General features: G+C 49.0%; 1 protein-coding gene across 1 annotated transcript in view; it reads left to right on the top strand.

Annotated features, from left to right (window-relative positions):
* The first annotated feature begins 584 nt into the window (after positions 1-584).
* Positions 585-22,790, top strand: part of plcg2 (phospholipase C, gamma 2) — a 291,774-nt gene continuing 269,568 nt past the window's right edge. Inside the window, exon 1 of the mRNA XM_072517925.1 lies at positions 585-1,148. Within this exon, the coding sequence (XP_072374026.1) occupies positions 953-1,148 (196 nt within the window). The 5' untranslated portion in view covers positions 585-952. The remainder of the gene's footprint in view (positions 1,149-22,790) is intronic.

The raw sequence follows: 22,790 nt of genomic DNA, 5'->3' as shown, positions 1-22,790 counted from the left end.
TGCCACTATTGGGCATGGCTTCACCCTCACCCCCACAACCTTGGACATTGCCTCGGAGAAGGCTGTCCAGAACCCAGCAAGCTTGGGGCAAGCCCAAAACATGTGGGTGTGGTTGGCCAGGCCCCTCTGGCACCGTTCACATTTGTCCTCCACCTCGACAAACACAAATATTCTGATCCCAGCATTGTAACGATTTGAACTATAGAGGGAAGACCAATGAATGAAAAGAAACTCATAGAAATCAAACTGTAGTCTGCTCTAACATCAGCTGTGGGCATTATTTTAGCATCTTACCCCAGGCAACTTTCATGTGTTTAATCACAATTTTCCAATTAAGATTCGCCTTGGTTTAAATATGTGCATGTAACAGATTAGCACCCTTAAAAAAAAATGAGACGATATTCGCACCTATTTCAATGGATGAATATCGATTGGTGGGGTTTGGGTTTAAAAAGACCTTTCCATGTTGCGGCAAGGAGCAGATCTGCACCAGATGGCGCTCTATCAATGTCAGACACGGATCTAACACTCTTCCAAGTTGTAACTAACGTACCTTTTGGACAGCTTCATAGTTTTGCATAGATCGCATCAACAGCGCTTCCGGACCAAGGTTTTTTTTTCTAAAGAAATTTCAGCCCAACTTCCTCATGCAGTCAAATTGCGGAACATGCAAGATGTTTGTTTTGTAGCCATGAAAAAGCCCACTAGCTTTGGCCATGTTGGTGTGTGAAAAGTGATCCAAAGAGCCATTGTAACGTTCCTTGACAATCCCCCCCCCCCCCCCCCCCCTCACCCCCTGCTAAAAAAAAGTTTGCAGATCATGGTAATCGCCTGAAATTGATCGGCACCGTGCATTCTGCGGCAGTGGAGGAGGGAGCCGGAGAAGGTTTCCTTTCATCTTTTGAGTTTGTTCAGTTTCAAGGGAGAGAAGGAGTGAGAGAGTGCAACAAAAATGTCTTGGGTTCGAGACGGTCTGGATTCTATGTCGGAGCCGGAGAAAAGTCAATTGAAAAGGACCTTGGAGCTGGGCGCCGTTATGACAGTATTCAGCCTGAAAAAGTCCCAACCCGAGAGGAGGACCTTGCAGGTGATCATGGAGACCCAGCAACTGTCCTGGAACAGGACCGCAGACAAGATCGAGGGTGTCCGTGAGTATCTCGGTCTGAATGTCGCTCGGTGAAGCGCAGCGGGACTCACTCCCGCCGAGCTGTCAGTTTCAGGCGAGCTGTCAGTTTCAGGGGGGGGGGGGGGGGGTCATCATTTCTGTCCTCAAGAATTCATTCAAGTGGCGGGCTTTTCGAAAAGTCGGCTGCGGATTCCTTACTGGAGATCCTGCCCATGCCACCATCGCGGTTTAATCTGCAACTTTGTTTTATTGGAAACAGAAAGGGTGCACCATTGAACCGTGGAGCCTGCACCCCGGGACCCCCAGAGGCGGGTTCAGGGTCACCAGAACACCCCCTTGGCTCTGGGATTTAGAATGATGGAGCAATGGGGAGGACAGAGCTGGGGAAAAAAATTGGATGTGGGCATTTTCCACCACCCCACACACAATCCTTCCCCCATCCTCCTTCCCCAATAGTTGAATGAGGTCACCAGTTTTCTCAATCCTTCCCTGTAATGACTTCTCTATCGTAGAAAGTAAGGGGGAATCTGTAAATAAGCAATGATATAAATAATCAGGGTTACGTTGAAATGAAGTAAAGGATACCAACGTTAAATGGATCTGAATGACATAAAATAAACATTTGTTTTGCATAAATAATGAAAAGGAGTAAGCAGATAATCACATATATCGACGTAACACACATATATATGGAAAATGTGACTTTATATGATGGGACATCTGAGATCCATTGCCTGCAGTGCCTGTGCCATGTGGGAATGTCAGGATGTGCGCAGACGACGTCTCCAGTTGGTAGAACTCAAACTCAGGGTTTCTAACTAGGAGAAGCAGCTCAAGTTGCTGCAGGGCCTACGGGAGACTGAGAATTTCCAAGATTGTGTTTTCCAGGAGGTGGTCACGCCTTAGCTACAGAGAGTTCAGGAGAATAGTAAGGGGGAGACTAGCTGCAAGGATAGTAAGCGGGAGACTAGCTGCAGGCATACTTTAAGAGTTTGGCAATTTCCAAACCGACTTTCATTGCTAAATACCAATGAGAGTGACAGGACCTCAGGGGAGTGCAGCCTGGAATGTACGCGCAACACAGGCAAAGGCTGCACAGATGGACACAGCCAAGTATAGAAATGCAGTGGTCAAGAGCCAGGGTAAAGGATATCGTTGAACAACCACGGGGCCTTCTGCAAGGGGAACTACCAGAAGCCATGGATTGTGTTGGGACCAAAGACATAGGTTGGACAAGCCCAATAGAGCTTCAGGAACTAGGGAGGAAGTTAAAAGAGCAAAACCTCAAAGGCAGTAAACTCAAGGATTATTCCTATTGTCTGTTGAGTGGAAGCAATCAATCTTGTACAGTTCTTTTCTACCCCAGAACAGGCCCCAGGAATTTGGAGGCCTCCCTCTTGCACCATTTCTCCATGCGTGCACAAAAGAGACGCTGTTATGCTGCTGGGAGTATTCTTTAAGTCAGAAAATAGTGTGCAGGAAATGGAGGAGCAAATTTGTAGGCAAATTGCAGAAAGTATTTTTTCTCTTTCATGGGAATGTGCACGTCACTGGCAAGGCCTGCATTTGTTCCCCATCCCTAATTGTCATTGAGAGGTTCGTGGTGAGCCACCTTCTTGAACTGCTGTGGTCTATGTGATTTAGGTACACCCACAGTGTGGTTGGGAAGGGAATTCCAGTATTTTGACCCAGTGACAGTGAATGAATGGTGATATAGTTTCAAGTCAGGATGATGTGTGGCTTGGAGGGGAACTTGCAGGTGATGGTGTTCCCACGCATCTGTTGCCCTTGTCCTTCGAGGTTGGACAGGTCACTTGAAAGGATTGGGAATGAGCTGGTGAAGGAGTCCTGGCGAGTTGCATTTTGTATATGGTACGCACTGCTGCCAGAGTGTATAGATGGTGGAGGGAGTGAATGTTTAAGTTGGTGCATGGGGTGCCGATTTAGTCGGCTGCTTTGTCCTGGATGGTGTTGAATTTCTTGAGTGCTGCTGGAGCTACACTCATCCAGGCAAGTGGAGAGTATTCCATCCCACTCCTGACTTGTGCTTTGTTAGTGGTTGCCAGGCTTTGTGGAGTCAGGAGGTGATTTACTAGTCTCTGACCTGCTCTTGTAGCCTCGGGATTTATGTGGCTGCTCCAGTTCAGTTTCTGGTTAGTGGTAATTTCCAGGATGTTAATAGTGGGATGGTAATGCTATTGAATGTTAAGGGAAGTTAGTTAGAATCTCTTTTGTAGGAGTTGGTTATTTCCAGGCACTTGTGTGGCGCAAATATAACTTGTCACTTTTCAGCCCAAGCCTGGATATTGTCCAGGCGTTGCTGCGTTTGGACACGGGCTGCTTCAGCATCTGAAGAGTCATGAATGGTGCTGAACATTGTGCAATCATCAGTGAACATCCCCATGTTCAACCTTATGATGACGGAAGGGTCATTGATGAAGCAGCTGAAGATGGTTGGGCCTCAGACACTACCCTGAGGAATTTGTGTCGCAGTGCCCTGGGACTGATATGGTTGGCTTCCAACAACCACAAACATCTTCCTTTCTCTAAGTATGACTTCAACCAGTGGGTTTCCATTGATTTCAATTTTGCCACACTTGGTCAAATGTTGTCTTGATGTCAAGGGCAGTCACTCTCCTCTCCCCGGCTCTTTTGTCCATGTTTGAACCAAGGCTGTAATGAAGTCAGGAACTGTGTGGCCTTGGCAGATAAGTAGTGACAATGGGCGACTTCAGTTATCCTAATGTAGAGGAGGAAAATAGCAGTATGTAGAACAAAGAATGGGAGGAATTCCTGAAATGTGTACAAGCGAACTTTCTTGATCAGTAAGGTTCTAGCTCAAGGAGAAAAGAAGCAAGATTTAGTTCTAGGAAATGAGGTGGAACGTATTGCAGTGGGAGAACACTTGGGAAATAAAAAGCGCAAAATCATTAGGTTGGGAGTAATTACAAAAATGCAGAAGGAAAAATCAGGGCAGCAGGGGAGCACAGTGGTTAGCACAGTTCCTTCACAACTCCAGGGTCCGAGGTTTGATTACTGGCTTGGATCACTGTCTCTGTGTGGAGTCTGCATGCTCTCCCCGTATCTGCGTGGGCTTCCTAAGGGTGGTCTGGTTTCCTCCCACAGTCCAAAGATGTGCAGGTTAGGTGGATTGGCCATGCTAAATTGCCCTGAGTGTCCAAAAACGGTTAGGTGTGGTTACGCGGATAGGGTGGAAGTGTGGGGATAGGGTGGAGATGTAGGCTTGGGTAGGGTGCTCTTTCCAAGGACCGGTGCAGACTCGATGGATCTCCTTCTGCACTGTGAATTCTATGATTCTATAAAATCTGAAAATACTGAACTGGAGGAGAGTTAATTTCAGTGATCTGGCTCAGTTCGATTGGGATCACAGATTGGTGGGGAAAACAGTAAACAAGCATCAAAGAGGAAATAGCTTGGGTATAGTCGAGACATGTCACCATGGTAAGGGAAATCTAGACATGTCCCCATAGTAAGGGAAGGACATTCAAAGCTAGAACTCCCAGGACTAAAGATGTACAGATTAAAACGGAATAGCAAAATTAAACTTATACTAGATGTTGGGTTCATAACTCAGCACAGAACCAAACTGAATTTAAAAAGTAAAGCGGGGGGAACTAAGAAAGGAAGTGAAAGGGGCAAAGAGAGAATATGAAAATAGGTTAGTAGTAATGTAAAGGAATCCAAATGTCTTTTATAAACACAAATATTAAAAGGGCAGTCAAAGGAAGAATGTGGCAAATTCAGGACCAACAAAGATCATCTTACGGAGGTGGAAGACTTGGCTAAGGTGGTAAATGAGTACTTTGAGAATGCTGCCAAAGGACAGTAAAGGGAAAGGTAATAGAGAAATTGGATTGGATAAAAATACAGAGAAGGTGATTAAAAATGTGGTAGCACTAAAACTAGGAAAGCTACTAGGTCTACATGGGATACATCCTAGGTTGCAAAGGGAATTAAAGGATAAATTAAGGCCATAATCTTCCAATTTTCCTTATTTATGTGAATGGTATCAGAGGGCTGGAGGATTGCTATGCTAAATCCCTATTCACAAAAGGGGAGCAGAATAAAACCAGCGACTACTGGCAAGTCAACACAATATCAGCGATGGGGAAACGTTTAGAGACCATGGTTGGGATATTGTGCCAGTGATGGAAGATCCTCCTCTCCCCCACTCCATCAGTTGGAGAACTGGTGGGAGCCCCACATCACTTTGGGAGTTTGAAAGCGATTTAAATGGCCCCAGGCACTTAACTGGCCAGTGTCAGGCCCTCCGCATAAGCAAGCCCACAGCAGGCCCAAAAACCCATCCTTGAGAGCTGCTGGCCAGTCAGAGGCCTCATGGCCTCCTTCTGCACTGTAGGGATTCTATGGATTCTCATTGACAGCAGACCAGGAAGCTAAAAGCACTAAATCCCTTTACTTTTAATTTAACATTTCAGATAGCAAAATAAATGATTACAATTGGATTAAGATACAAACTCAAATAAAAAATAGGTGCAATTTTTTATTATAATGGAGAAATTTGACATTTGGCAAATTTAAAATTAGTATTTCAGGGTCTGGAAATTTTGTATTTATCAAGTTAGTACCACTGTTAATAACTCAGTTCCACCGCATTCAACTTGGTGCAACTTTTTCAAGGGTGTAACAATGAAACTAACAAAGTAAGAGTGAAGTTCTTCGTCAATTCATAGATTTTCCATTGGTGTCATTCTGTGGGGGGACCTCAAAAGAGCACCCACTGGAGAAGCTTAGAATTACTGACAGCAAGTTCTGGATTTTTGCGATACTGAATGCACGTGTGGACTCCAGAATTTGCTATTAGTTTCATTGTATTAATGAGAGCGAACACGTTGACACAAATTGGAAGCATTGTAAACTGTGAGGAGGACAGTATAGACCTATAAAAGGGCATTGACAAGTTGTTGGAATGGGAAGCTTTATGGAGAAGTGTGAGGTGATTAATTTTGATAGGAAGAACATGGAGAAACAATGAAATATAAGGGGTACTAATCTAAAGCGTGTGCAGGAGCAGAGGGACCTGGGTGTGTATGTGCATAAGTCATTAAAGGTCGCAGGGCAAGTGGAGGCAGCAATTAATAAAGTATAAAGTATCCTAGACTTTATTAATAATGACATTGAGTACAAGAGCAAGGAAGTTGTGCTGAACTAGTACAAGACATTAATTAGACCTCAACCGGAGTAATGTGCACAGTGCTGGGCACCACACCTTAGGAAGGATGTGAGGGCATTGGAGAGAGTTAAGGACAGGTTTGCAAGAATGGTTCCAGGAATGAGAAACTTCAGTTATGAAGATAGATTGGAGAATTTTGGACTGCTCTCCTTGGAGATGAAAGGTCAAGGTTCAAGGAGGGGTTGGACAGAGTAGACAGGGAGAAACTATTCCCACTTATAATAGGATTGAGAACGAGAGGGCTCAGACTTAAAATGATTTGCAAGCCGATCTTTATACCAAAGGCCTTTCTTCGGAAAGTGGACACGATCATCTCAGACTTTGTAAGGGCGAGGAAGGTGCCGAGGGTGGGGAGGACCCTGCTACAGAGACAGAGGCACTGGGGGGGGGGGGGGGGGGGGGGTTGGCGTTGCTGAACTTGCTTCACTATTATTGGGCAGTGAATGTGGACAAGGTGCGGCGGTGGTGGGAAGGGGAAGGGGTAGAATGGGTTAGGATGGAGGAGGAATCTTGTAAGGGGTCTAGTTTGAGAGCTATGGTGATGGCAACGTTGCCAATGACTCCGAGTAGGTATTCAAGGAGCCCGGTGGTGCAGTCCATGGTGAAGATATGCAATCAGCTAAGGAAGAAATTTAGGGTGGAAGGGATGTTGGTGTTAATGCTGTTGTGCGAGAATCATGGGTTTGAGCCGGGGGGGATGGATAGTGTATACAGGAGTTGGAGGGAAGTGATGCTGGTGAAGGTGAGGGATTTGGATTTGGAGGAAGGGTTTGCCAATCTGGAGGAGCCAAGGGAGAGGGGAGAGCTGCCGAGGGGTAGTGAGTTCAGATATCTGCAGGTTAGGGACTTTGTGCAAAAGATCTGGAGGGGGTTCCCTAGGTTGCCGGGATACACCCTGCTGGAGTGACTGCTGCTTCTGGATGTGGAAGGGGAGGGAAGAATTGGGGATATATATAAGTGGCTAGGGGAGCAGGGTGGTGAGCGGGTGGTGATGATCAAGGAGAAATGGGAAGCGGAGTTGGGAGGGGAGATCAATTGGGGAGCATGGGAGTGAGGCATTGCGAAGGGTAAATGGGACCTCCTCTTGTGCAAGGAAGAGCTTGATACAGTTTAAAGTGGTGCACAGGGTGCATATGACTCGGCGAGAAGGAGTAGGTTTTTTCAGGGGGATGCAGATGAGTGTGAGAGGTGTGGGCGGGGGCCAGAGAATCGCGCGGCCATGTTTTGGGGTTGCACAAAATTGGGAAGATTCTGGCGGGAGTGTTCGCGGTCTTAGCCAGGGTAGTGGAGGAGGAGGCGGACCCGGGCTCTTTGGTGGCGATATTTGGAGTTTCAGAGAAGCCCGAGCTCATGTAGAGGAGGAAGGCCGGTGTCGTGGCCTTCGCCTCTCTGATTGCACGCCGGCGAATTTTGCTGGAGTGGCGGTCGGCATCGCCACCAGGGGTAGCGGCTTGGTTGGGTGACCTGTACGACTTCCTACAGTTAGAGAAGGTAAAGTATGAATTAAGGGGCTCAGCAGGGGGATTTAAAAAAAGGTGGGGAATGTTTGTGGAGCTATTCGTCGCGGTGGGGTGGGGGGGGGGGGGGGTGGTGAAGGGCAGAGGGGGCAGGGTGAAAAAGGGGGAAAATCTGACTGTATAGTTGATTGTTGGGAAGTATGCTTCCCAGGGTGTTTATTTGCTGAAACCTGTTTTGATACATGTTTGTAATAAAATACATTAAAAAAAAGTGATTTGCAAGAGAAACAAATGCAATGTGAGAAAAGACAACTTTTTCACTCAAGGAGTGGTTCATGTCTGGAATGCGCTGCTTGGAAATGGGTCAGAGGCAGGTTCAATTATTTCAATTAGCCAATTATTTGAATAGGAGCAATGTGCAGGATGACGGGGAAAAAAAAGGCAGGGGAATGGCACTCATGTCATAACGTTCATTCAGAGAGCTGGTGCAGACACGCTGGGCTTCTTCACCATAACGATTGTAGGATAATGTGATTTTACTGTCATTACCACCGCAAATCCAAACCAATCATTTGGGACAAAACTAATTGGTATTTGAAAACCTGTCATTTGGGATTGACCAGGTAGACAGAGAGCAGATGTTTCCTTTGTTGGATATCCTAAAACAAGAGTCCATTGTTTTAGGCTAAGGGTGGCAGATTTATAAGAAATGCGGAGGAGTTTCTTCACTCAAAGGATCGTGAATCTGTGGAATTCTCTACCCCAGAATGCAGTGAATGCCAGAACACTAAACAAATTTAAGGAGGATGTAGATAGGTTTTTCATTCGTAGTGGAATGAAAGGTTATGGGGGCCGGAGGAAAGATGGAGATGAGGCCAAGATCATAGAATCATAGAATTTACAGTGCAAAAGGAGGCTATTCGGCCCATCGTGTCTGCACCGGCCCTTGGAAAGAGCACCCTACCTAAGCCCACACCCCACCCTATCCCAGTAACCTAACCCAACCCAACCTTTCTGGACACTAAGGGCAATTTAGCATGGCCAATCCACCTAACCTGCACATTTTTGAACTGTGGGAGGAAACCGGAGCACCCGGAGGAAACCCACGCAGACACAGGGAGAAAATGCAAACTCCACACAGACAGTGACCCAAGCCGGGAATCGAACCCGAGATGAGATTAGCTATGATCGTATTGAATGGGGGAGTGGGCTCGAGAGGCTAAATTGCCTACTCCTGCTCCTAGTTCTTATGCTGTTATGTTTTGTTCTTATGCATTAATAATTGAAGGCCAACAAGGATTTGTCAAATGCAAATCATGTTTAATTATCTTGACTGTGTTCTTTGAGGAAGCAATATGGTATGGTTGATGAGGATACTGTGGTTGATGTTGTACACAAGAAGTTTCAAAGGCTTTTGATAAAGTAGCACATAATAGATTTGTTAGTATAATTGAAGCTTATATAATTAAAGGGGCAATGGCAACATAAATGCAAAATTGGTTAAAGGGACAGAAACTAATGGTGAGTGGTTGGTTTTTCAAAATGAAGGTTTGGATTACTGCTTTTTTTGAAGCATATAAATTATTGGATCTGGTTATGCTGCACATAATTTGAAAGTCTTCAAATAACACAAAACTCAGAAATGTAGTAAACAGAGATGTGGATAGTAACGAACTTCAGGAGGACATAGAATTCCTACAGTACAGAAGGAGGATGTTAGCCCATCGAGTGTGCACCGACCCTTTCCTCGTGGCCCCATAACCCCACCTAACCTGCACATCTTTGGACACTAAGGCCGATTTAGCACGGCCAATCCACCTAACCAGCACATCTTTGGACTGTGGCAGGAAACCGTGGCACCCGGAGGAAACACACACAGACACGGGGAGAATGTGCAAATTCCACACAGACAGTCACCCAAGGCCAGAATTGAATCCAGGTCCCTGGTGCTGTAAGCCAGCAGTGCTAACCACAGTGCCACCATGCTGCCAAGAATGGCAGATGTCATTTGCTGTAGACAAAGAACAAAGAAAAGTACAGCACAGGAATAGGCCCTTCGGCCCTCCAAGCCTGCGCCGACCATGCTGCCCGTCTAAACTAAAATCTTCTACACTTCCGGGGTCCGTATCCTTCTATTCCCATCCTATTCATGTATTTGTCAAGATGCCCCTTAAATGTCACTCTCGTCCCTGCTTCCACCACCTCCTCCGGTCGCGAGATCCAGGCACCCACTACCCTCTGTGTAAAAAACTTGCCTCGTCCATCTACTCTAAACCTTGCCCCTCGCACCTTAAACCTATGCCCCCCAGTAATTGACCCCTCCACCCTGGGAAAAAGTCTCTGACCATCCACTCTGTCTATGCCCCTCATAATTTTGTAGACCTCTATCAGGTCGCCCCTCAACCTCCATCGTTCCAGTGGGAACAAACCAAGCCCATTCAACCTCTCCTCATAGCTTATGCCCTCCATACCAGGCAACATCCTGGTAAATCTCTTCTGCACCCTCTCTGAAGCCTCCACATCCTTCTGGTAGCGTGGCGACCAGAATTGAACACAAAACCCCAAGTGTGGCCTAACTAAGGTTCCATGCAGCTGCAACATGACTTGCCAATTTTTATACTCATGCCATTTGCCTTCTTGACTAGCTTCTCCACCTGTTTTGCCCCTTTCAATGACCTGTGGACCTGTATACCTAGGGGCTGGTTTCGCACACTGGGCTAAATAGCTGGCTTTTTAAGCAGACCAAGGCAGGCCAGCTGCACAGTTCAATTCCGGTACCAACCTCCCCAAACAAGTGCCGGAATGTGGCGACTAGGGGCTTTTCACTGTAACTTCATTTGAAGCCTACTTGTGACAATAAGCGATTTTCATTTCATTTCATTTTTTTCATCTCTCTGACTGTCAATACTCTTGAGGGTTCTACCATTCACTATATATTCCCTACCTGTATTAGACCTTCCAAAATGCATTACCTCACATTTGTCCGGATTAAACTCCATCTGCCATCTCCCCGCCCAAGTCTCCAAACAATCTAAATCCTGCTCTATCCTCTGACAAGTGTGATATAATTCATTTTGGGGGCAGATGGAATAAGGAAGGGCAATATAAATCAAACATTACATTGTTAAAGGGGGTGCAGGAACAGAGAGCATAGGGTGCACATACAGAATACTTTGAAAGTGGTAGAACAAGTTGAGAAAGTTGAAAGAAAAGCTTACGCAACCCTTGGTTTTATAAAGGAAGAAATAGGTCGTGATTCAGGGGCCTCAAGTTAAAGTCCGTTGAAAGGGATGTTTAGTGAGGTGTTTCGCGGCGGGGGCAACGCAAAGGAAATCCCGCTAGCAAATGGCACTTGGTCTCGGGGAGTTTCTCCCTGTTGAAACAGCACATTGCGGGATTTCCTGCTAGTTCGCCAACAGGGAAGACTCCTCGTAGATCAGGGCATCACATAGATCAAGGCAGCACTGATCTTCTCTCTCCCTCCCCTTTCCAGCCCCTCCCCCCTGCTTTTGTGACCCCCTCACCTCCCCAACCTTGGGCAGGCCTCCGGGTATGTCTGTTCACCCGCCCCCCCCCCCCCCCCAATTGGCAAGGCCCCTGGGCTCGACCCCTGGCAGTGCCAAACAGGCACCTGGGTACCCTAACACTGCCAGCCTGACACCCTGGCTGTGGGTCCAATGAGGGCAAGATCCAGATTACGGCTGGCAGAACAAGTCAGGTGACCGGTGCAAGGTTTCATGCCTAGCACGGAGCCCGATTTGGGCACAAATCACCCACCTAATTTGTTCTGGATATCAGACATGGGCCACAGCATATTCAACCATTTCATCCCCAAGAACTCTAAATCATCCACAAGTTTAACACATACTGGATAACAACTGTCTAGAACAGTGGGCGACATTCTCCGACCCCCCGCCAGGTCGGAGAATCGCCGGGGGCTGGCGTGAATCCCGCCCCCACCGGTTGCCGAAGTCTCCGGCACCGGATATTCGGTGGGGGCAGGAATCGCGCCGCGCCGGTTGGCGGGCCCCCCCCCCGCTCGATTCTCCGGCCCGGATGGGCCGAAGTCCCGCCGATAAATTGCCTGTCCCGACGGCGTAAATTAAATCACCTACCTTACCGGCGGGACAAGGCGGCGCGGGCGGGCTCCGGGGTCCTGGGGGGGGTGCGGGGCGATCTGACCCCGGGGGGTGCCCCCACGGTGGCCTGGCCTGCGATTGGGGTCCACCGATCCGCGGGCGGGCAAGTGCCGTGGGGGCACTCTTTCCCTTCCGCCTCCGCCACGGTCTCCACCATGGCGGAGGTGGAAGAGACTCCCTCCACTGCGCATGCGTGGGAAACTGTCAGCGGCCGCTGACGCTCCCGCGCATGCGCCGCCCGGAGATGTCATTTCCACGCCAGCTGGCGGGGCACCAAAGGCCGTTTCCGCCAGCTGGCGGGGCGGAAATTCCTCCGTCGTCGGCCTAGCCCCTCAATGTTGGGGCTCGGCCCCCAAAGTTGCGGAGCATTCCGCACCTTTGGGGCGGCGCGATGCGCGTCTGATTGGCGCCGTTTTGGGCGCCAGTCGGCGGCCATCGCGCCGTTTCCAGAGAATTTCGCCCAGTGTTTTTCAAACTTTTTTTCCGGGAACCCATTTTTACCAACCGGCCAAACTTCGGGACCCGACCCAGCTGACCTTCACGATCCACGCCGGCCAACCTTCACAACCCACACCGGCCGACCTTCGCGGCCCATGCCGGCCGACCTTTGCGACCCACACCAGCCGACCTTCGCGGCCTACGCCAGCTGACCTGCGCGACCCACCATTTTCTCTTACCTTGTTTGCTGCTGACAAAAATGGAGGAAATGGTTTTGGGTCACTTTGTCCCTCGTACACGCTCCTCCAATGGAACCTGTTGGATGAAGGTGAAGCCTTCCGGTGTCGGAAAGTATGGAGTCTCCATCTGTCCAAAGTTCTGCATTTTTTTCGTGTAACATTTTATCAAATAAACCCCCCCCCCCCAAACTTGTAAAAAAAATAAAAATAAAATGAATAAAATAAAATGAATAGAATCCCCCTGAACTTGTAAAAAAATAGCTGCGAGTTTTGGGCATGTGCACCGATGATCTGGCATGGATGCGCAGTGCGGCCGCATTTATTTTACAGGTTCGTGGCCATTTTGAAGGCCGCTTGCAGCCGACGTTATTAAAAGCTGGCTGCTGCGGCTGTTGCGCGCGGATTTGCGCGTTCGGGAGCACCACGACGGACGGCTCCAAGACCCTCCCGACACCTGCCTGCGACCCACCTGCGGGTCGCGCCGCCGAGTTTGACAATGCCTAGTCTGGAAGAAAGAGCTCCATAGGCAGGCGAGGAATTGTGCAAATAACAGTAATATTCCCTGCTGTTCTTTTAAATCAATAAGAAATACGGACAGTAAGTGCTATTTCTCTGATTGTAGAATTATAAAATGATACAGCACTAAAGGAAGCTCTTTGAGCCATTGTACCTAACCCGGCTCTTTGAAAGAACTATCCAATTCGTTCTGCTTCAGTGCTCTTTCCCCATAGCCCAACAAATGTTTTCACTTCAATTATTTATTCCAATTCCCTATTGATGGTTATTATTGAACCTGCTTTCATCGCACTTTCGCGCAATGTATTCCAGCTCATAAGAATCCCTGCATCAAAGAAAATTATCATGTTGCCTCTGCTTCTTTTGCCAATTGTGTTAAATCTTTATCCTCAGGTCACCGACACGTCTGCCGCTGGTAACAGTTACACTTTATGCATTCTATTGAACATTCCTATTAAAATTCTAATTAACTGTATCTATTTTAAGGAAAACAACCATCATTTCTCCAGTCATCCACATAACTGAAGGCTTTCATCCCTATGCCAGTCTAGTAAATCTTCCCTGCACCATCTCTAAGGTCTTGACAGCCTCCCCAAAATGTGCAGTCGGAATTGGATACATTACACTGACAGAGGCCTATTTAGTGTTTTATACAAAATTAGCATTGTCATGATATTCAGGTAAACATCATGGTACAAACATACATACATACTGATGGACAGATCAACGGACCAATCAACACACACACAACACCACAGCCAATCACAGGCAAGAGCATACACACTACAAAACAGGGAACACAACACTTCCCAGGCATTCCAGCAGGAGACAGCTCAGGGCACAGAGCTCACAGCAAGCCACTCAGACATCCACCATGTGCTGAGTGCCACTCCAATATAGTATTAGGAATAGGTCCACAGATTCTAGGGTTATGATTGAACCTCAGTAACCAGTTTACCACTGTAAATAAATGTTAGTAATAAAACTGAGTTGTACCATTCGCAACTGTGTTGGTTTGTCTGTGTAGCAGGGTACCCAACACATCATAGTACCAGGAGTTACTGTGGGACCTACCTACGAATCCTCCGGAATCTGCCATCCTGCGCCATGGACAAGTTGCTGGAAACCTCGGCGTCAATTGGAAGCTGTTCAAATAGCGCTTCCAGCTCTTCCTGGAAGACAACGAAAAGGAGAGCGCTTCGGACACCAGAAAGATTGCCATCCTCCTCTCCACGGCAGGTCAACACGCCATCCATGTCTACAACTCCCTGGTGTTCACGGAAGGTGAGGACAAGACCAAGTACAAGATGGTCCTTCTCAAACTCGACCAACACTTTAAGGTCGAGGTCAACGAGAGTTTTGAAGAGGTATCTCTTCCAGCAGCGCTTGCAGGGTAAGGATGAGCCCTTTCAATCCTTCCTTACGCACCTCCGTATCCTCGCGCAGTCCTGCGGTTATGACACCACCTCCGATTCAATGATTTGGGACAAGATTGCTTTTGGGGTTACCTCGGGCACCCTATGCCAGCAGCTATTAATAATTAAAGGCCTCACCCTAGCCTCCGCAATCTAAGCCTGTGTCCTGCATGAAAACGCGACTAGCCGCTACTCCCAATTTCAAGCGGCCGAATCGGCGCGGCAGGCGTCCTACGAGGCCGAACAGGTCCAGGCGATCGAGTTCCTCCCGGCCCGCGGCCCGGGCGAGGGCGGCCATTTCGCGTGCTTTCCAGGGCTTCCCGCGTTTGTGCGCGCCAAAAAAGATGTCGACACAGTGGGACATGAGACGCAGGCGCGCTCGACGCAAGACCGAATTGCGCATGCGCGGTGGCGCAACGAACGCCATGACGTCACGACGTGCGGCAACTGCGGAGGCGCACATTAAAAGCGGCAATGTCCCGCAAGAAACCGACAATGCCTCCGCTGTGGCAAGATAGGCCACTACGCTGCCTGCTGTCGAGCAGCTCAACCTGCCAATGTTCCCCAATTCCAACAACCTCGCAGGGACGTGCGAACCATTCAGCCTCCTTACTACGAGTCGTGCCCAGATGATATCCAGACCAGTGACACAGACGACCGGGACGCCTTCCGTGTTGCGGTCATTGATGGGAACCGGATGTCTCAAGCCAGGACCCACCAGCCGTTGCAAGTGAACACTGTCAATCCGGGTGATGAATGGTGTGCCACCCTAACGGTCAACCGATCACCGATAACATTCCGTATGGACATGGACGCCTCCGCCAACCTCATAGCATGGTCAGCCTTCTACGCCATGAAGGTCAGACCACCAATTCGGCCATCCCGTTGCAAGATGGTCGACTACAATGGGAACGTTATCCCGGCTATGGGATCCTGCCAGCTTCAGGTGACACACAACACACACATGGCCACACTCTCATTTGAAATAGTCGGATCATCAAAGGACTCCCTGCTAGGCTCACAGGCATGCAAGGTTCTCCACCTCGTGCAACGGGTCCACGCTCTGTCTCCATAAGGCACATCTGACTTCCCGGATGCAGAATTCAGGGCACAGCTCCAATCGCTCCTCGCCCACAACCATGAGGCAATCGAGGTCATGGGAACACTGCCCTACACCTACAGAATACGGCTCAAACCGGACGCCACCCCGGTCATTCACGCACCTCGCAGGGTCCCAGCACCACTCAAAGACTGCCTCAAGCAGCAGCTGCAGGATCTCCAGGACCAAGGAGTGCTATCCCGGGTCACAGAGCCCACGCCATGGGTCAGCTCCATGGTGTGTGTTAAGAAGCCCTCCGGCGAGCTCCGGATCTGCATTGATCCAAAAGACCTCAACAACAACATAATGAGGGAACATTACCCCATACCCAAACGGGAAGAGATCACGAGCGAAATAGCCCGGGCTAAAATCTTCACAAAACTGGATGCCTTGAAGGGTTTTTGGCAAATCCAACTGGATCAGTCCACCCGAAAGCTGTGCACCTTCAACACCCCTTTCGGCAGGTTCTGCTATAACAGAATGCCATTTGGCATCATCTTGGCATCCGAGGTCTTTCACAGGATCATGGAGCAGATGAGGGCATCGAAGGGGTGCGCGTCTACGTGGACGACGTCATCATCTGGTCCACCTCACCACAGGAGCACATCAATCGTCTCCAGTGCGTCTTTGCGCACATACGGGAAAACGGCCTGCGCCTCAATCGAGCCAAGTGTTCTTTCGGCCAAACCGAGCTGAAGTTTCTGGGGGACCACTTATCCCGGTCAGGGGTCCGTCTGGATGCAGACAAGGTGAGCGCCATTACAGCCATGCCGCAGCCGGCAGACAAGAAAGCAGTGCTACGCTTCCCAGGCATGGTCAACTTCCTGGGGAAGTTCATTCCCAACCTTGCCTCCCACACGACGGCTCTGCGCCACCTCGTCAAGAAGTCCACAGAGTTCCAGTGGCTTCCCACACACCAGAAGGAATGGGAGGAGCTCAAAATTAAGCTCACCACAGCCCCGGTATTGGCATTTTTCGCACATCTCGTGACACTAAAATTTCGACTGATGCCAGCCAGTCCGGTATTGGGGCGGTACTCCTACAGCGGGATGACACTGCGTCATGGGCCCCGGTCGCCTATGCCTCGCGGGCCATGGCCCCCACAGAACAGCGCTACGCGCAGATCGAAAAGGAATGCCTGGGTTTGCTGACCGGAATAGACAAGTTCCATGACTATGTGTATGGTCTCCCCCAGTTTACCGTTGAGACTGACCATCGCCCCCTGGTCAGCATCATACATAAGGACCTGAACGAGATGACCCCCCGCCTCCAGCGCATCCTACTTAAACTCAGGAGGTATGACTTCCAACTGGTCTACACCCCGGGAAAGGACCTTATCATTGCGGATACCCTATCTAGAGCAGTGAGCACACTGCCCGATTTGGAGGGATTTTTCTGTCAGGTCGAAGCGCAGGTGGCCTTCACATCGGCAAATCTGCCAGCTGACGACGCCAGTCTGGCCCGTATTTGCCGGGAAACTGCGGCTGACCCCCTTCTACAACGGGTGATGCGCCACATGACGGGAGGGTGGCTCAAAGGACAGTGCCCGCAGTTCTACAATGTCCGAGACGACTTGGCCATCATTGATGGTGCCCTCCTAAAGCTGGACCGGATTGTGATTCCGCACAGCATGCACAAGCTGGTCCTCGACCTACTACACGAAGGCCATCTGGGGGTCGAGAAGTGCAGACGGAGGGCCCGAGAGGTTGTATACTGGCCGGGCATCAGTGACGACATTGCCAATACGGTGCTCAACTGCCCCACCTGCCAAAGGTTTCAACTGGCACAACCTCGTGAGACGCTTCAGCCCCATGAGCCGGTGACGTCCCCCTGGGTGAAGGAGGTGTGGACCTTTTTCACGCGCTCGGCAGGGACTATGTAATCGTCATTGATTACTTTTCAAACTATCCAGAGGTCATACGCCTGCACGATTTGACATCGTCCGCTGTCATAAGGGCCTGCAAAGACACCTTCGCTCGCCACGGCATTCCGATTACTGTCATGTCGAACAATGGGCCCTGTTTTGCCAGCCAGGAATGGTCGTCCTTTGCTGCTTTGTATGGCTTCACACACGTGACGTCCAGCCCTCTGCATCCCAAGTCCAATGGAAAGGCGGAGAAGGGCATTCACATCGTCAAGCGGCTCCTCTGCAAGGCTGCTGCTGCCGGATCGGATTTCTGCCTAGCCCTGCTGGCCTATCGCTCGGCCCCACTAGCCACTGGCCTCTCACCAGCCCAGCTGTTGATGGGTCGTGCCCTCAGGACCACTGTGCCATCCATTCTGGTACCCACAACCAACCATGCTCCGGTACTACACAGAATGCACCAGCAGCGCGTTCGCCAGAAGATGGCATATGACACACGGGCAACTGATCTTCCCGCCCTGGCGCCTGGAGACGACGTCCGCATCCACTACCAGAAGGTGGCTGGTCAGCACCTGCTGAAGTTCTCCGACGCGTGGCTCCCCACTCGTTCCTGGTTCGCATGCCTGATGGATCCATTCGTAGGCGCAATCGCCGGGCTCTTCGCCTACTTCCACGCTCGCTACGCGAACTTACACCGGCACCACGCCCTCCTGTTGTTCCTGATATCGACTTTGTGGAGCTTCCTGCCACCATGCCCCTTCCGTCGTCGCCCGTGGCCAGGCCCATTCCTCAGCCGGTGGATCCAGACCCACCCTTGATGTGGTCAACCTGAATTTGTCGCCCACCTACTAGAATGGACTTATGAGCCTGTTTGTACATTGAACTCATAATACCACTGTGTTAATATGTTTCTGTTCTTCCTTGGCGTTACAGTAATTCGTTTTGTCGTTCAACATTTCCCCGTTCTTTATTCATGGTACAACCTCGTTGCTATGTCGCACCCGACATCGCCCCTTGTATATAGTTTAGCCCCATGTACATGCTGTAAATATTGCACACACACACATCCAGCTGCACTCAGTACACATCTCTATTTATAACCACATAGGCACATGTTCTTGTAAAAAAGGGGGATGTCATGATATTCAGGTAAACATCATGGTACAAACATACATACATACTGATGGACAGATCAATGGACCAATCAACACAGACACAACACCACAGCCAATCACAGGCAAGAGCATACACACTACAAAACAGGGAACACGACACTTCCCGGGCATTCCAGCAGGAGACAGCTCAGGGCACAGAGCTCACAGCAAGCCACTCAGCCATCCACCATGTGCTGAGTGCCACTCCAATATAGTATTTGGAATAGGTCCACAGATTCTAGGGTTATGATCGAACCTCAGTAACCAGTTTACCACTGTAAATAAATGTTAGTAATAAAACTGAGTTGTACCATTCGCAACTGTGTTGGTTTGTCTGTGTAGCAGAGTACCCAACACATCAAGTATAGCATCCATGCTTTCATACTCTATAGGTATGGTTCAGCAGTCGCGTTGTGCACAGCACAGACCCGGGCACAACAGGTGAATTGGGTTGCAGATAGGCGAGCTGCTGTCCTGAAGCTTTGTACCTTCAGCTGGTAGAATCTTCCTTTGAGAGGGGAAAATCTGTTTCTATACTGTGGCCATGAAGATAGGTGACAATGCATGGACATGTTTTATACTAAAGTCAACTGCTGTACTACTGCTACTCCACAAGTGGATTAGGCGAAGAAAGCAATAATTTGCATTTACACAGAGCGTTATATCAAGCCATTCCAAAACACTTTGAAGGCAATTAATTACTTTTGATGTGCAGTCACTGTTTTGCAGAAAGGTACAGCAATTTGTGCACAGGAAGTCCTACAAACAGCTTGAGGGAAATGATCAGTTAATCTGCTTGGTTGAGGGATAAATGTTAGCCACAACAACAGGAGGACTCCCCTGATCTTTTTTGCTCAGTTGCACCAGATCTTTTACATCCACTTTAGCAGGCTGATGGGCCTTGAGTTTAATTGTCATCTGACAAAGTAGCGTGCATTCGTTCACAGTGCTACATTGAAGTGTTAGAACAGAATTTGTGCTCAGATCTGGAATGAACCTTAAACACATGACCTCTGACTCAGGGGCAAAAAGGCTTTCCATTGATGAAACATAGAATTCCTGCAGTGCAGAAGGAGGCCATTCCCATCATGTGTGTACTGAACCTTTGAAAGATCACCTTAGCGAGGTCAACTCCCTCGCCCTATCCCCCGTAACCCCATAACCCCACCTAACCTACGCACCGTTTGGACACTATGGGCAATTTAGCATGGCCAATCCACCTGGCCTGCACATCTTTGACCTGTGGGAGGAAACCGGAGCATCCGGAGGAAACCCACGCAGACACGGGGAGAAAGTCCAAACACCACACAGTCACCCAAGGCTGGAATTGAACCCGGGTCCCTGGCGCTGTGAGACAGCAGTGCTAACCACTGTGCCACCCACCCTTCACTTGAGCTAAGTTAACATTTCCATATTTATGTGGTAGGATAAAAGCAAATTACTGCGGATGCTGGGATCTGAAATCAAAGAGAAAATGCTGGAAAATCTCAGCAGGTCTGGCAGCATCTGTCAGGAGAGAAAAGAGCTAACGTTTCGAGTCCAGCTGAAGCATTTTCTCTTATGTAATAGGAATTCATTTTGTTTCACTTTGGTCATATTTACAGGGAATAGAGCAGTGTTATAGCAATAACCACTTGCAAATTATGAAGATCCACTTCAGAAGATTCATGCGCATTGTGGCAACTATTCGTGACCCAGTAAAGACTGCAACTTTAAAGATGCACATTACAGCTCATCCCAAACACATTGGCCAGGATTCTCCGAAATCCCGGCCAAGTGTTGACGCCGGCGTAAACACCGGAGTGGTGTACGCCGGGGTCAACGGGCCTCCTGGCCCAGCAATTCAGTGGTCTTCAGGGGGCTAGCAGGGTGCCGGAGTGCTGCGCGTTGCTCTGGCGCTGAAAGGCAGCCCTGCACAGCCAGTGCTGTCCCCGTGCCGGCGCCGAGCAATATGTCGGAGACCTACAGCGGGCCCGCGCAGAAGGAGGCAGGCCCCCTCCAGATTGCGGGTGCCCGCCGATCGGAAACGCCCGATTGTGGGCTGGACCCCGAGGAGGCCCCTCCCAGAATCAGATCGCCCCGCCCCCCCCCCCACCAGAACGTCCACCGCGGCTGTGGGTCTGAGCTCTCGCCGGGTGGTACCAGGTTGGAACCACGGCGGAGGGACTCGGCGGGAGTTCAGCGAATCGCCCGCGGAGAATCACCGTGGGGGCCTCTTTCAGCAGCCGCCAACTGGCGCCGCGGCGACCGCGCGCGCGCCACTGGCGGGTCCGATGAGAATCGTGGAAGCGCCGTCGCACCGGATTTCCGGCGTGAACGACTATTTCCCCCCCCCCCCCCATGCCGGGCGCGATTCCGCGTGAAGAGTCGGAGAACCCCGCCCATTGTGCAACAGTGAGACAGATAGTGCCTATCACTGAATACTGTGATAAAAGCAAACCACTGCAAATGCTGGAATCTGAAACAAACAGAAAATACTGGACAATCTCAGCAGGTCTGACAGCATCTGTGGTGTGAGAAGGATTTGACAAAGAGTTATCCAGACTCGAAACGTTAGCTCCGTTCTCTCACCACAGATGCTGCCAGACCTGCTGAGATTGTCGGGTATTTTAAGTTTTTGTCACTGAATACTGTATTGTGGGTTGCATAAAAAGGAAAATGTTGCCGTGCCATTCACATAGTGCTGGGGAAATGATATAGGGCGGGATTCTCCGGCTGTGCCCGCCTAGCGACCGGAATTTCCCGTCCGATGTCAATGGGTCTTTACATGGTCTGAGTCCCTCCAGTGGCCATCTTGCAGTGGGCAGGGTGGGGGAATCCAGCCCATATTGTGTGAGCATCATTTAATTTGTCACAGTGCAGCATGCCAAGCTAGGGTTACTGATCCTCCAGAAATGGCCTGGTGTCTAGAGGAATTGAAGATCAATATCCAGGGCACTTTTGTGTGCAACGCTGGAGAAAAATCATTGTGAACATTGAAAAATAAAAACAGAAAATGCTGGATAAAACTTGGCAGGTCTGGCAGAATCTGTGGAGAGAGAAATACAGTTTCAAGTACAGCTGATCCTTTTGTATCTTTGTCAATCTCTCCTTAGGTCCGGCCTTTCACTGACTTTCCATTCTGCCCCACTCTTCTCTGCAAATATATAGTTCATCATATTTCTATCACTTTCCGGTTCTGTAGAAAGGTCATATGGATTTGAAACGCTAACTCTGTTTCTCTCTCCACTGAGATGCCAGACCTGCTGAGTTTATCCAGCATTTTCTGCTTTTATTTCAGATTTTCAGCGTTTGCAGTATATTGCTTTTATTTGGGACATTAAAAAATATATTTTTTTTTTTTTTGTAATTTTCTTTGAACATTTCTCTTTCCCCGACATAGAAATATTGAAAATGGGTGGAAAAAAAGCTGTTTCACTGACAGCCAAAGATCATCCAATTGGGAAATGAGTCTTTTTACTTTTCAATTGATGTCAGAAGGCAGTGCATCACAAGGAAGGATGGGTTTGCCAACTAATAGCTGGAGTGTGGGGGCAGATTGTGACAAAACTTTCAGGAATACCCACCCAAAGAAAGTAATGGTCAGTAAAATCCAAGACACTTGTGAGTTAAAAAATATTGTGGGACTAAATTTTGTATGAGTTTTGTTGTCCTGACCCTGTATGTAACCTCAACTACTTTGTGGACATGACTTTAACACAACATAAACTGCCTTAGAGGTGAAGGACAATGGTACACATTTGAATGGGTTGAAAATGTGCTAATAATACAGATAATCAGTAGAAATTTGCAAATACTTCCTACAACTGCAAACATTGATCCTATATAGAAGTAATTTTCTATTTCTCAGCTTAAACATTTTGCTTTTCCACTTCTCTGATCTACCCAAGCCGCTTGCATATTGCGTACAATTTGAGGAAGAGCAGGCAAACTGACCATATGCCAGTGGGTGGCTTCTTGCCTGTCTGTATGTTGGCTGGTTTGTCCAGACTCTCACCGAAGCACTGAGCTTGTTCAGCACCTCCCTGGTAGTGTTGGCGGGGAAGCCATTCCTGCCAGGAATCAATGGGAGAAATTATATCGCTTACCAACGGTAATAACACATCAAAACAATGTTGCTTCCAGTGT

The sequence above is a fragment of the Scyliorhinus torazame genome, chromosome 10, assembly GCF_047496885.1.
Source record: "Scyliorhinus torazame isolate Kashiwa2021f chromosome 10, sScyTor2.1, whole genome shotgun sequence".
NCBI lineage: Eukaryota > Metazoa > Chordata > Chondrichthyes > Carcharhiniformes > Scyliorhinidae > Scyliorhinus > Scyliorhinus torazame.
Note: the sequence above shows the minus strand (reverse complement) of the source record. Positions and strands in the feature narration are given on the sequence as shown.